Source organism: Chrysemys picta, chromosome 3 (assembly GCF_011386835.1).
Source record: "Chrysemys picta bellii isolate R12L10 chromosome 3, ASM1138683v2, whole genome shotgun sequence".
NCBI classification, from domain to species: Eukaryota; Metazoa; Chordata; order Testudines; family Emydidae; genus Chrysemys; species Chrysemys picta.
Window position 1 is genome coordinate 184,945,460 of NC_088793.1, and position 15,110 is coordinate 184,960,569.

A 15,110-nucleotide genomic window follows, 5' to 3' on the forward strand; every position below is an offset into this window, starting at 1 on the left:
TGAAGGCGCCACTCCAGGGGGCTTCACAGCCGACCCACCAGGTGCTGCTAGGGTAAAAGTTCTCCGACGGCCGCACACGTGGCGCACACACACCTAATTGGAATCTATATGAGCAAGCACTTGAACAATTAACATTGCTCTAATCAACACACACACACACACAGAGTACATTTTACATGCTGATTTCAAGAGGAGAAATGTTAACTAGTTCCTAACCCCCAACTTCTTGGCCAGACATGCTCTCTAAAGTTATAGGAAAAGGATAGTCCAGCAAGATGCAAACACAAGACAAAACAAAAGACTTTTATACTGAAGTATTATAATAGCTAAACTTTTGTTATTGGTACTATCCTTTTTAGTGTGAAATTTTCTAGACTCTGCATTTTGTGTTCAATACATGAGATGTTACATGCCTAAAACTTAGTGTTTTAAACAAAACTTGCTTAAAAACTTACCACTCTGATGAATTCAAACAGTTCAATTACAGCCGAATTCAGCAGATTGTACCTAGTTCCATTATCCAAAAGAGCATTTATAACTGGCTCAAACAGGTTCCCCTTGGTGATATAACGGTTATAAAATTCATCCTTCAGGCCAATTATCCTCCTCATAAAGCGAAGAGCACCTATAAATTTAAAGAAAATTTAGAGATCTTTGATAATCATTGTACAATCCCCATTCTGTTCTTACTGAAATCAACAGAAAATCTAAGACTGACTTCAGTGGGAGTGAGACCAGCCCAGAGACCGACAACATCTGTTAAAAGGGTTGCAAAGTTCTTTTCAATACTTGTTTGCTTGCAGTTTTTAAAACACCTTTTTGAAAGGTTCAAAATAAGCATCTATTGGTTTGTCTTTTTCCTATCGGGCAAACCTTTCTTCCTTTCACATTTCTTGTTGCGCACAAACCAACAAAACTCTGGTTCCATTATTTTCTTGTTTACATGAAGCAGCAATAAGTGTTAGCCCATCTGATATAGAGATTTTATTGGTTCATTTGTTCACTCTTTCTGCTGTCTAGCTCTGAGAGGCGAGCACAAAACATGTTAGGTCATTTCTTATGTACCATGGTGCATAAAATAGTAATTTAATTAATTCCCTACCAATAATAGTGGATTTTATGGTTTTATAATATCTCAGTTTCGGTGAGACTAGACACCTAATCATAGTTTATTCTTACTTCCCAATTCCAAAATGATCCATCCCACGGGGTGGAGGGGGAAGAGAATTACCAACCTCTCCTTCCACCACACAGTACTTGGGAATATTGGCAGGGAATATCAGTTGTTTTCACCTTCCTTTGGAGCACTAAGCAGGTGGGTTTCCTGCCTTTGCTGGTGGACTAGACATAAGTTCCTGAAGCCTTCTACCTTTGTGTTTCTGTTAATTTGACAGTTGTGTCACATTTTGGACCTAAATTACACGACAAGGTAACTTCAATAAAGAATAGCAACTTTGGTGGCTCACTGGATTTTTTAAAATGTGGATATTTACACACTTACAAATTAATCCAAGGCGTTGCATGTAAATTCAACAGATTCTGACCATGAAGTATTTCAGTGCTAAATGTATGCACACAATCTTTAAAACAAAGTAAACGACAATTTACTACTTACACAAGGCCAAAAATGTGTGTTTTGAATTCATCAAGACCAATACTCTTCTTAGCAAATCTTTGTTCATAATATAATTCTTGATGTGATATGTGTGGTGTTCCACACAAAAGGTGAGCAGCTCCAAAATCAAGGCAAGCAGCTGTGCTGTTTGATAATTATCTACAAGAAAAATTAAATGAACTAAATCAGGCACACAAAAACAAACCAAACTTTTCTACTCATCCACAGCTTATGACAAAGTAGTTTCAGCCTATTAACAGTTGAAAGTGAATAGAAATTTAATCAACTTGTTAATTTGACTTCTTAAGGAGCTTCCTAAACCAGCCTAGATACCTAGGTTATGCTTCTTCTCGGTCAGTAGGTGAAGACTGAAAACCTACTTGAGATCTTTGTCAGAGAACAGACTCCATGAAAAGACAGTTACCTTTCCGAAACTGGTGTACTTCAAGATGTGTTGCTCAGGTCTATTCCACAATAGGTGTGCATGCTCGCCGTGTGCACCAGTGCCGGAAGTTTTTCCCTTAGCAGTACCAGTAGGGGAGCGCCCCTAGCAACTCCTGGAGTGGCGCCTCCATGGCGCGGTATAAGGTGCACTGCATGCTCCCCCTGAACCTCAGTTCCTTCTTGCCAAACAACTCCAACAGAGGGGAAGGAGGGCGGGATGTGGAATAGAGATGAGCAACACATCTCGAAGAACACCAGTTACGGAAAGGTAACTGTCTTTTCTTCGATTGATTGTTCATGTGTATTCCATAATAGGGGATTCCAAGCTATATCTGTTGGAGGTGGGAAGGAGGTCAAACTCTCAGGATGGAGTATGGCCCTGCCAAACCTGGCGTCCTCCCTGGTATGGGAGACAATCGCATAATGCGAGGTGAACATGTGAACTGAAGACCATGTGGCAGCCCTACAAAGGTCCTGAATAGAGACATGGGCCAAAAAGGCAGCCGACGAGGCCTGCGCCCTAGTCGAGTGTGCCTTCACAATTGATGGCAGAGGGATTCCCGCCAGGTTAAAGCAGGTATGGCTTCACAAGGTGATCCAGTTGGAGCGCCACTGAGTGGAGATTGGCCAACCTTTCATGAACCACTTAGTCCACTCCAGGTAAAAAGCCAGAGCCCGTCTCACATCCAGTGTGTGGCGGCAGTGCTCCTCACTGGACGCATAGGGTTTGGGGCAGAGGACCGACAGAAAAATATCCTGACCCATGTGATAGGCGGAGACCACCGTCGGGAAGAACAAAAGGTGTGGACAGAGCTGGATCTTGTCTTTATGAAATACCATATACGGGGGCTGGGAGGTCAAATTGGAGAAGGGGAGCTTTACTGAGGGTGGATCTGGATGAGGACTGCTAGGGTGTCTTCTCAAAACCGCCTTTTCCCCGCCTACTTGCCCTTGGAGGACCCAGGCAGGCCAAGACCGCCTCTGTGGGTGCTCTTATAGTCCCGCGACTTTTTATAAGTGGTCTCGTATTTTGAATGGGTGGCCTGGGTGGGACTCTGCTGCACTTGAACTTGGGTTTAGCCGGACCTGGAACACAGACCCAGAGTCTGGAGCGTCGTGCGGGAGTCTACCAGGCCATGCAGCTTTGTATCCGTTTGTTCAGCAAACGGAGCTTTGCCGTCAAATGGGAGGTCCTGCAGGGAGGTCTGCGCCTGGCTGGACAGCCCAGAAAGCAGGAGCAATGACGCCCTTCTCATGGACACCACGGAGGCCATGGACTGTGCGGCCGTGTCCCCTGCATCCAAAGCTGCCTGCAGGGTTGCCCTGGCAGCCACTGTGCCGTCCTCCACCAGCGCTTTGAACTCCTTCCTGTCACTCTCTTGGAGCAAGTCCTTGAACTTGGGCAGGGAGCCCCACAGATTGAACTCATACCGTCCCAGGAGAGCCTGGTGGTTTGCCACCCGTAACTGGAAGCTCAAGGACGAATAAATTTTTCTTCCAAATGAGTCCAGCCTCCGCAAATCTTTATTTTTCGGGATAGGGCCTGGTTGGCCCTGCAGTTCCCTGTGGTTGACCGACTCGACCACCAGGGAGTTAGGAGCAGGGTGGGTGTACAAGTATTCATGCCCCTTGGCGGGCACAAAATACTTGCGTTCTGCTCTCTTAGAGATGGGGGCCAATGAGGCCGGGGTTTGCCACAGGGCATTTGAAGTTTTCGCCACCCCTTCATGGAGAGGCAAGGCCACCCTGCCCGGTGCCGAGAAGGACAATACATTAAACAGGGAGGCTCCTCCATCTCCTTTGCCTGGAGGTGGAGACTTTAGGGCACACCAAGAACTCTTAAAAAAGGGTGGCATCAAGTCCTCCTGTGGGACAGAGGGACCGTAATCACCTTATCAGGGGAGGGTGAGGAGGCCGGTGCGGTACTGTGTGTCCCCACCAGCACCGGAGGGTCCACCATTGGTTGGTCTCCGGGCATAGTGCCGGGGATGTACATCCCACCGACTCCTTCCTTGGAGGTCTGGAGAGGGAGGCCGACGGTCCTTCTTTGGCTCCAGCCACCGAACAAGCCCCCGCTGGGGGCTGCGTCGGTGGTACCATTGGGCCAGCCACTGGGCCCGGTGCCACTGCACCTGCTGTGGCACTGGTGGAGCCGGTTATTTGGCTTGGCTGGCCTAGCCCATCGATGGACGACTATTATTTTTCGAGTGATTGCTCATGTGTATTCCACAATAGGTGTGCATGCTCGCTGTTTGTACCGGTGCCGGAAGTTTATCCCCTAGCAATAGCCGTAGGGGAGTGCCCCTAGCGATTCCTGGAGTATAAGGGGCACTGCGTGCTTCTTCCCACCCTCAGTTCCTTCTTGCCACCAGTGAAGGTGCTTCGGAACTGCTCTGCTCCAGCTTTGTTGTAGCTCGTCCCCAGAACTGCTTGTTCGTTCAGTGTGTGGTACTTGTAGTTAGTTGAATTAGTTAGTTTAGTTTAGAGCGGCTGGACCAGGGCATGCCCCGTGCCCCAGGGTTTTAAGTTGCGCAACACTTGTAGGCGACCTATGCCAGTGAGTGATCCGCACATAGACTGTTTACACTGTTTGGGGGAACCCATCTCAGCAATTGCTGCAAAATTTGCAAGTCGTTTAAGCCTCGGACCAAGTGAGAAAGGGACATTAGGCTCCGGGCTATTCTGATGGAGTCAGCGCTGGGCAATAAAGGAAAAAAAAAAAAAAAAGTATTAACCAGCTACAAGCCAAAAACTAGCCAACAAGCAACTCAAGTCAATTAAGCCAAAACCAAGCCCAATTTCTGCATTTTTGTCCACGGGTTTGGCATGTCTGTGTTCGTTCTCTCTCTCAGATTCTTCCATCCTAAGTGCAGGACTCTGTACATTATATTTATTTATTTTTATTATATATATATATACATACACACACACACACACACTTATTTAATTTTTTCCTGGAACCTAACCCCTCTCCCCTCCCCACCCATTTACATTAATTCTTGTGGGGAAGCTGGATTCACTTAACATTGTTTCGCGTAAAGTAGCATTTTTCAGGAACATAACTACAACATTAAGCAAGGAGTTACTGTACAATTCTCATAGACTCATAGACTTTAAGGTCAGAAGGGACCATTATGAAATTCTGTAAGACAGCCTGAAACAAAGTCAAATGAAAATGAAGGTTCTTTGTGTATGTTGGCTGGGAGGAAGTAGAACTGTAATCTAAACTAATAAAGGAGACTTAAAAAACAAACAAACAAAAAACAGATTCAAGTTTGGAAATATTTTATTTTAGAGCCTTTTCCTAATATATACTGAACAAACCCCATGCTGACAAAATAAATTTCAAAATATAAAAATAGACTACCACTTACCAGGACAAATAGTGTTACTCTTGTTGGACCCAACTGCTGCATCTGATATAAAAATAAGTGTCAATACAGATTTTCAAAACACTGTAAAGTGCCTATTTAATAATGTAGATAAATCATCAATTCCATTACTAGCTTCAATCAGCTGATGGCACAATTTCTTGTGTTAATAAGTTATACAAAAGCATTATAACAATAAAGACTTATATGCCAGGCAAGATTTCGGTTATTTTTTTCTAATTACAAAACCTAAAAAAAAAAAAAAAAAAAAAAAAAACACACACAACAAAAACAACCCCACACTTAATGGAGTGCTTGTTATATTTAATTGAACATTTAGGAGTAGTGTTAATCTTTAATCTAAATTAATTATTTCTACAATAAAAAACCTTATAATTTAGATTATAATCAGCGGGTAGTCTAGACGTACCCTAAGCTTTCTTTTTTTAAAAAACACAATTGTGACTGTGAAGATCACTTTCCAGTCATGTCTGAATGGTTGACTTAAGCAGTGCTGTTTTCCTCAGTCTCCAGATAGACTGATATTGTGACAGAGGCCTTGTCTACGCTGCCACTTTCCAGTGCTGCAACTTTCTCGCTCAGGGGGTGTGAAAAAACTCCCCACCCCCTCCGAGCGCTGCAAGTTTCAGCGTTGTAAAGCGCCAGGATAGCCAGTACACCAGCACTAGGAGCCGTGCTCCCACGACTGGTAGCTACTCCCCATTTCATAAGAATATTTATAAAGTACACAGAAATAGATAAAGAATTCCCTTTTTAATATTTGCCAACTATCCAGCTAACACATTCTTCATTAGATAGACCACAGTCATTTTAAGTGAGATAATGGACAGTCTCAAAACATATTTGAAAAGTAGCTCTTGTTTAGTTTCCCCATCTTTTAAAATGGGGATCGTAAGAATTACATACCTCACAGAGGTGTTATGAGGATACATTTCTCTTTGTGAAGTACTTCGGAGACAAAAAGTGCTGAGTAGTATTATTATTTCAGCAACATTTCATGTTGCCTGGAGAACTCAAATACTTTTTTTTTTTTTAAACCGACAGATAGGAGAAAAGGGTTCAAATTGTGTTACTTACAAAGAGAAGATTACTCACCTTGTGCAGTAACTGAGGTTCTTCGAGATGGTTGTCCCTGTGGGTGCTCCACTTTAGGTGTCTTGGTGCCCTGCGCTTCAAGTTGGGAGACTTGTGGTAGCATTGCCCCAGCTGGCTGCTCCGAGCGGCTATCCCCGAGCACAGCCAACCGCCACCCAGTTCCTTCTCTACCACAGAGGATCGAGCTGAAACTCTGAAGCAGAATGGGGAGGAGGGTAGCTAGTGGAGCACCCACAAGGACAACCATCTTGAAGAAAAGACGGTTACTCACCGTTGTAACTGTTGTTCTTCGAGATGTGTTGCTCATATCCATTCCAATTAGGTGTGCGCGCGCCGCGTGCACGATCGTCGGAGAATTTTCTACCCTAGCAACACCGGCGGGTCGGCTGTGGAGCCCCCTAGAGTGGCGCCTTCATGGCGCTGGATATATACCCCAGCTGACCCGGCGCCCCCTCAGTTCCTTCTTGCCGGCTACTCCGACAGTGGGGACGGGGGGCGGGTTTGGAATGGATATGAGCAACACATCTCGAAGAACAACAGTTACAACGGTGAGTAACCGTCTTTTCTTCTTCGAGTGCTTGCTCATATAGATTCCAATTAGGTGACTCCCAAGCCCAACTTAGGTGGTGGGGTCGGAGTGAGACATTGCTGTTTTAGGGAGAGGAGATATTCCAATATGAGAGGAATGGGTGCCTGTAACGGGGACATGGCTCGTTGTTCGCACCAACAGGAAAACCGCTTCCACTTGGCCAAGTACGTGGTCCGTGTTGAAGGCTTCCTACTGCTCAGCAGAATCTGTTGGACAGAGTGCGAGCATTGTTGCTCAGCCTGGGTGAACCATGGAGCAACCACGCCGTGAGGTGGAGCGATTGCAGGTCGGGGTGACGCAGTCGGCCGTGGTCCTGAGAGATGAGATCTGGACATAATGGGAGCGGGATCGGTGTCTGAACAGAGAGCTCTAACAGCGTGGTGTACCAGTGTTGTCTCGGCCACGCTGGAGCGACCAGAATTACTTGTGCCTGGTCTCTGCGCAATTTGAGCAGCACCTTGTGGACCAGAGGAAATGGAGGGAAGGCATAAAACAGGTGGTCTTTCCAGGGGAGGAGAAACGCATCCGAGAGAGAGCCCGGAGCTCGTCCTTGTAGGGAGCAGAACACGTGGCACTTTCTGTTGGCTCGAGATGCAAACAGATCTACCTGGGGAAACCCCCACTTCTGGAAAACGGAATATATGATGTCCGGACGGATAGACCACTCGTGCGTCTGAAAGGACCTGCTGAGTCGGTCCGCTAAAGTGTTCTGGACTCCAGGGAGGAACGATGCCGTGAGATGGATTGAGTGGGCGATGCAGAAGTCCCATAGGCGAATCGCCTCTTGGCATAGAGTCGACGAACGTGCTCCTCCTTGCCTGTTGATGTAAAACATGGCCGTGGTGTTGTCGATGAGAACTAACACACAGCGGCCACGTAGGAGATTGAGAAATGCCTGGCACGCCAGGCGCACCGCCATCAGTTCCCGAACATTGATGTGCAGGGCTAGCTGGGGTGCAGTCCACAGGCCCTGGGTATGGTGTTCGTTGAGATGGGCACCCCAACCCAGCGATGATGCGTCTGTGACCAGGTGCAGAGAGGGTTGTGGGGCGTGAAATGGCATCCCCTCGCAAACCACATTGTGATCTAGCCACCAGGTGAGGGAGGTCAGGACCGAGTTCGGGACCGTGACCACCATGTTCAGGCTGTCCCGATGTGGGCGGTATACCGATGACACCCAGGTCTGGAGTGGGCGAAGCCGAAGTCTGGCATGCCTGGTTACGTACGTGCAAGAAGCCATGTGACCCAGCAGGGCAAGGCATGACCTCACCGTGGTAGTTGGGAAGGCCCTGAGCCCTTGAATGAGGCACGTGATGGTATGAAAGCGATTGTCTGGTAGGACAGCTTGTGCACGTCCGGAGTCCAGGACTGCGCCGATAAATTCTATTCTCTGGGTAGGCTCTAGAGTGGATTTGTCCCTGTTGAGTAGGATGCCCAACTCGTTGAATGTGTGCACTATTATGTGGACGTGAGCTCGAACTTGCTCTTTGGTGCGACCGCGTACCAACCAGTCGTCTAGGTACGGGAACACCTGTATCCCTTGTCGACGAAGGTACGCTGCCACAACAGCCATACATTTCGTAAACACTCTTGGGGCCGAGGATAGGCCGAAGGGAAGGACTGCAAACTGATAGTGCACCTTGCTTACCACGAATCGCAGGAAGCGTCTGTGAGGTGGGTAAATTGCAATATGAAAGTATGCGTCTTTCATGTCGAGGGCGGCGAACCAGTCTCCAGGATCGAGGGAAGGAATAATGGCCCCTAAAGAGACCATGCGGAACTTCAACTTTACTATAAATTTGTTGAGTCCGCGCAAGTCTAAGATGGGTCTCAGACCCCCTTTGGACTTGGGGATCAGGAAGTAACGGGAATAAAATCCCCTGCCCCTTAACTCTACTGGAACCTCCTCTATGGCCCCCATAGAAAGGAGCGTGGAAACCTCCTGTATAAGAAGTTGCTCGTGAGAAGGGTCCCTGAAGAGGGACGGGATGAAGAAAACTGGATAGCGTATCCCCTCTCCACCGTGCGAAGGACCCAACGGTCCGAGGTTATAAGGGACCAAGTACGGTGGAAGTGGGAGAGGCGATCCCGAAAGGAGGGGGCTGGATCCTGGGGGGATGACTGGGGCGCCGTCCTCGACCGCACCTTCAAAAGTTCTGCCTGGGGCCTGAGGGTGGTCTTGGTGGCCCTTGGTTCTGACCGGGTTGAGGGCCGGTCCACCTTCTTCTACCACCTCGCCCCCGCCTCCGGGCAGAGTCCTGTCTCTGACGAGGTGGGGGGGGGTAGAAGCGCTGAGGCTGAGGCCTAAATGGCCTGCGCTGAGGACCCGCAACGTGCATCCCCAGGGAGCGCATGATTGTTCTGGAGTCCTTGAGGCTCTGCAGGCGAGAGTCCGTCTTATCAGAGAACAACCCATGTCCCTCAAAGGGCAAATCCTGCAGGGTTTGTTGCAACTCAGGGGGCAAACCCGAAACTTGGAGCCAGGAGGTCCTTCGCATAGCGATACCTGACGCCAGGGTTCTCGCAGCCAAGTCCGCTATATCTAAGGAGGCCTGTAAGGAAGTCCGAGCCACCTTCTTACCTTCCTCGACTAAGGCCCCGAACTCTTCCCTGGAATCTTGGGGAATCAATTCCTTGAACTTCCCCATAGAGTTCCAGGAATTAAAGCTATAACGGCTCAGGAGCGCCTGCTGGTTAGCCGCTCTGAGTTGTAACCCTCCGGCTGAATAAACTTTACGGCCAAACAAATCGAGGCGCTTAGCCTCCTTCGATTTGGGCGCTGCGGCCTGTTGACCGTGGCGCTCCCTTGCATTCACCGATGACACCACCAGTGAACACGGCTGTGGAGGAGTATACAGGTACTCATAGTCCTTTGAGGGGACAAAGTACTTTCTCTCCACCCCTCTGGCTGTGGGTGGAATAGAGGCAGGAGTTTGCCATATCGTAGTGGCGTTAGCCTGGATCGTGCGGATCAGGGGCAACGCCACTCTGGATGGGGCATCCGCCGAGAGGATATTTACAATGGGGTCCTGCACCTCCACTATCTCCTCCGCCTGTAGGTCCATATTACGGGCCACCCTACGTAAGAGGTCCTGATGAGCCCGAAGATCTATCGGGGGTGGACCTGTGCACGACGTGCCCGCCACTGCCTCATCTGGAGAGGAAGAGGAAGATGCCTCAGGTGGTAAGGGATCCAAGGGAGGGTCCTGGTCTCCCCGTTCCTGGGACGGAGCATCACCTGCCCCTGGGTCCAGGACGTCAGGTGGTGCGGGCACGGAAGCCTCCATGCCCCCTGGAGGAGGGCGAGAGATGGTGGACTCTGGGGCCCTTCTGTCAGAGTGTCCCAAGCGAGAGGCTGAAGTTAGTGGAGCCCCTTGCGCTTGGTGGTACGCCCACGGGATCCAGAATGACCAGTGAGAGGGGCCGTGAGCAGGGTCCTCTGCTAACTCCTGCCAGTGGCCCATATCTTGTTCCTCGGCTTGCCCCTGAGGGGGGTATGCCGATCTCGATGCGTCCTCAGAGGAGCGAGACACCGATCTCGATGGCCATGGCTGTGCCGACTGCGCCGAGATGATCCCCATGGGATACGGTGCCGCACGGTGCCGGTCTGGAGATGCTCTATCTCTGTGCGGTGCCGGCGATCGGTGCCGAGATCGCGATCGGTGCCGATGACCGCGCCGGTGCCGGGAGTCGGACCTGGACCTGGACGGCGACCTCGAGTAGGCCCGGTGCCGGGAGCGACCCCTCGACGTTGAGCGTCGATCGTAACGGTGCCAAGAACTACGTCTCGATGTTGACCGGTACCGACGATCATAGCGGTGCCGGGACGTAGAACGGTGCCGCGACGATGATCTTAGCCGCGAGTACGACCGGTGCCGAGGTGATATCCGGCGCCGGGACTGCGAGCGGCATGGGGACCTGCTTCGGGACCTGGAACGGTGCCATGGTTCCAGTCCCTGCGATGGAGGGCGCATCAAGGCAGGTTTCCCCCTGGACTGGACCGGACGAGTCAACGGCGCCGACGGTGCCGGTGGTTGGGGCGGTGCCGGCTCCGTGAGAGCGATCAAGTCTCTCGCCGTCGCGAAGGTCTCTGGGGTCGACGGGAGGCACTGTATCACCGCCGGTCGCGGTGGTGATCCTGTCTGCACCGGACTCAACGGCTTCGGAGCCGGAGTCGACGGTGCCGGAGGCACCTGTTTTTGGTGCTCCACAGGCGGACGCGGCTCTACCCCCGGTGCCGGGGGAGCCGGCATCTTCGGTACGGCAGTCCCCTGCGTCTTATGGGATTTTTTATGTCCCGGCGATGATGATCGGCGCCGAGGCACTTGCTGTGGGTGCGGTGCCGACGGGGTCCGGTGCCGTGGAGGCTTGTCCGACGCCACTCGGAGTCGGAATGGTCGGTGCCGCCGGGGCACTGCGCACCGAGGCGCTTGGTGCTGGGGCTTGACGCGCCGATGGAGCGTCCGGGCTAAGTGCCGCCTCCATAAGGAGTTGCCGAAGCCGAAAGTCCCGCTCCTTCTTGGTTCTCTGTCTGAAGGCCTTACAGATCTTACACTTATCTATCTGATGGGACTCCCCCAGGCACTTCAGACACGAGTCGTGCGGGTCACTTGTTGGCATAGGCTTAGCGCAGGACGCGCACTGTTTGAAGCCGGGAGCCTTGGGCATGAGCCCGGCCACGCGCCGGGGGAAAAAGGGGGAGAACAACCCCTTAATCCCCTTTAACTATACAACAACTATTAATAAAGTGATTTAAACAACTATCTAACTATATACAACTAGAACTATAACTATAACTATCAATAAATGGAATAAGCTAGGGAGAGTGGAGAACAGCTACGCCGCGCTCCACAGTTCCAACGACCGTCAGGGGCGGTAAGAAGGAACTGAGGGGGCGCCGGGTCGGCTGGGGTATATATCCAGCGCCATGAAGGCGCCACTCTAGGGGGCTCCACAGCCGACCCGCCGGTGTTGCTAGGGTAGAAAATTCTCCGACGATCGTGCACACAGCGCGCGCACACCTAATTGGAATCGATATGAGCAAGCACTCGAAGAAGAACCTCAGTTACTGCACAAGGTGAGTAACCTCTTCTTCAAGGAGTGTCCCTGTGGGTGCTCCACTTTAGGGGACTGAAGAGCAGTGCCTCTCGGTGGAGAAGAGGGGCTTCAAAGTTGATGTATGTATGGTGGAGAGTACCAATAGACTAAAGCGAGTGTCTACAGTGGACTACTGTTCCAGGGCATAATGTTTGGTGAAAGTATGGGGCGATGCCCAGGTAGCTGCTTTACAAATACCCGTGATGGGTACATGTTTGAGAAAGGCTATGGATGTGGACACAGCCCTAGTAGAGTGTGTGCAAAGTCCAGAAGGAGCTTGCAAATTGTAATTTTGGTAACACTGATACAATTAGAGATCCATTTAGAAGGTTTGTTTGGAAATGGTTTGGCCTTTTGATCGTTCTTTTGTGGATACGAATATCCTGGACAATCTTCTGAATGTTTGTGTTCTCTTTCTATAGAACACTAGTGCTCTGCGGACATCTAGTGTGTGAACGGACACCTCCCTGTAGTTGGCGTGTGGCTTGGGAAAGAATACAGGTAAGTGAATGGGTTCGTTGAAATGGAAGAGGGAGGCAACCTTGGGTATGAATTTGGGATGTGAGCATAGGATTACTTTGTCCTTGAGGAATGTGGTATAAGGTGGGTGTGCCATTAGGGCACCCAACTCTCCCATCCTTCGTGCTGATGTGATAGCTACTAAAAAGGCAACCTTCATGGAGAAGTGTAGGAACGAGCAGGTCACTACTGGTTCAAAGGGTTTGCCCAGGAGGGCACCGAGAACAAGGCTGGGGTCCCTTATTGTGGGGTAAATGTTCTCTATACCCTCGAGAAAGCACTTAGTCAGTGGATGGGTGTCTGGGCCATGCTGGTGCAATCAAGATGACTCTAGATTGGTCTTCTCTGATCTTGTGTAGGATACGACTCAACAGGAGGATCCGGGGGGAGGAGGGGGTGCGGAAGGCATACAGGAGCAGGGGCCCCCATTTGATGAGGAAGGCGTCTCAGAGAGTTGTGTCCCAGTCCCACTCAGGAGCAGTATTGTGGACATTTGGCATTGTGGGTCGTGGCAAAAAGGTCTATTGAGGGGAATCCCCATTGTTGGACTATAGTTTGCAGAATTTGTGGGTCTAGTTCCCACTCGTGCATCCATGAGAAGTTCCTGCTGAGGTCGTCTGCTGTGGCATTCTGGTTTCCAAGTAGATATACACATCACGGCATCCTATGTTGTTGGAGATACACCATTGCCAGAGGCAGGCTGCTTTTGTGCAGAGCAGGTAAGATCGGGCCCCTCCTTTGGCGATTTATATAAAACAGTCACCAAATTGTCCACAAGAATCTGGATAGTTTTGTTGTGGATCACGGGGAGAAAGTGATGGCAGGCATTTAGAACTGCTCGGAGTTCCAATAGATTTATGTGGAGATTTGACTCCTCTAAGGACCATCGGCCCTGGAAGATGTTGTCGGCCAAGTGTGCCCCCCATCCTACCAGAGAGGCATCCGTGGTTATAGTGACTGATGGGGTTTCCCCCCTTTGGAAGGGAACGCCTGAGCAGACGTTTGTGTTTTGTCCACCATGTGAGTGAGTCTTTTACTCTGCTGGGCATTGTTGATAGAGTGTCTGCGAGGAATGTATACAGCGAGTAGCCAGGTTTGTAGACATCTCATATGCAGCCTGGCATGTTTCATGACAAACGTGGTATCCGACATGTGTCCGAGAAGTTGTAGGCATGTTCTGGCAAACGTTTGTGAGCTGTGTCTTACTGTTGTGATTAGGTTTGTTAAGGCAAAAAACGTTGTTGGGGTAGCCATGCTAATGCTGTGACATGAGGTGTGCCCCTATAAAGTGCAGTTGTTGGGTTGTGGTCCAGTTGGGCTGGATTTCTGTAGATTGGTTTGTAAATAGGGTTAGAGTGGTGTGAGTGGCGTGAACTGCCTCGTTGTATGTCAGTGTTTTTAGCAGGCAGTCTAAATAGGGGAACATGGTCAAACCCTGCTTGCGAAGATGTGCTGCTGCAATGGCCAGTACTTTGGAAAAAGCCCTTGGAGCCATAGAGAGGCCAAAGGGAAGTACCTTGTATTGGTAGTGTAGGTTGCCCAGAGTGAATCGTAGGAATCTCCTGTGCGCCAGGTGGATAGTGAGGTGAAAGTAAGCGCCTGTAGGGCGATGGCCGAGAGCCAATCTCCTTTCTCCAATGCCGGAATTATGGTTGCTAGGGTTACCATCTTGAAGCGCTGTGTTCTCACAAACTTCTTCAGTTTGCCTAAGTCCAGAATGGGCCTTCATCCACCTGTTTTCTTCGGAGTGAGAAAGTAATGTGAGTAGGACCCCCGACCCCTGTGCTGAACCGGTACTGGTTCCGTAGCACCTAATCGCAGGAGATGGTGTATTTCCTGCTCAGGAGATGGGTCCCTGAAGAGGGACGGGGGTGGATAGGTGGAATGGAAAGAAAGGGGATGGAATAGCCCTTCTGTATAATTTCCAGAACCCACATATCTCTGGTAATGTTTCTCCAGACTGGGTAAAAGGGTGTAAGGCGGTCCTCAAATGGGCTGGAAATTAGAGGTGACACTTTAATTGGAGAACATGGGGCTCTCATGTCCTCGACCAACACTTCAAAACGTTTGCCTAGAAGTGGATGGCTGAGACGTAAACGACTGCTCCTGCATCTCACCTGGCACTGCTTGCTGCGTTGATCATAATGTCGTTGAGGCTGAGTGTTTGGGGCAGGACAGAATTGTTGGTTGTAGAATCTGCCCTGTTTCTTTTTGTTTGCAGGGATATAGATTCTACTGTCTTTAGTGTCACATGGGAGTCCTTCAAGGTGTGTGAGGAGAGGTCCGTGCTCTCTGCAAACAATTTTTGCCCTTCAAAAGGCAAGTCCTCTACTGTCACCTGAACTTCCCTGGGGACGCC

At 50.0% G+C, this 15,110-nt stretch overlaps 1 protein-coding gene across 12 annotated transcripts in view; it reads right to left on the bottom strand.

Moving 5' to 3' along the window:
- The window catches only part of PPP4R3B (protein phosphatase 4 regulatory subunit 3B), an 83,382-nt gene that overhangs the window by 34,085 nt on the left and 34,187 nt on the right, over positions 1–15,110 (bottom strand). For 10 of the 12 annotated variants that reach the window (XR_010600249.1, XM_024106010.3, XM_005299019.5 and 7 more), the window contains 3 exons: positions 5,434–5,475; positions 1,616–1,774; positions 456–625 (listed from right to left, as the gene is read on the bottom strand). Coding sequence is in view for 11 of the 12 variants with exons in the window: in XM_024106010.3 (XP_023961778.1) it covers positions 456–625; positions 1,616–1,774; positions 5,434–5,475 (371 nt within the window). In the remaining variant the exon portion in view is untranslated. The remainder of the gene's footprint in view (positions 1–455; positions 626–1,615; positions 1,775–5,433; positions 5,476–15,110) is intronic. The other 2 variants (XM_065590801.1, XM_065590800.1) reach the window with 1 other exon arrangement.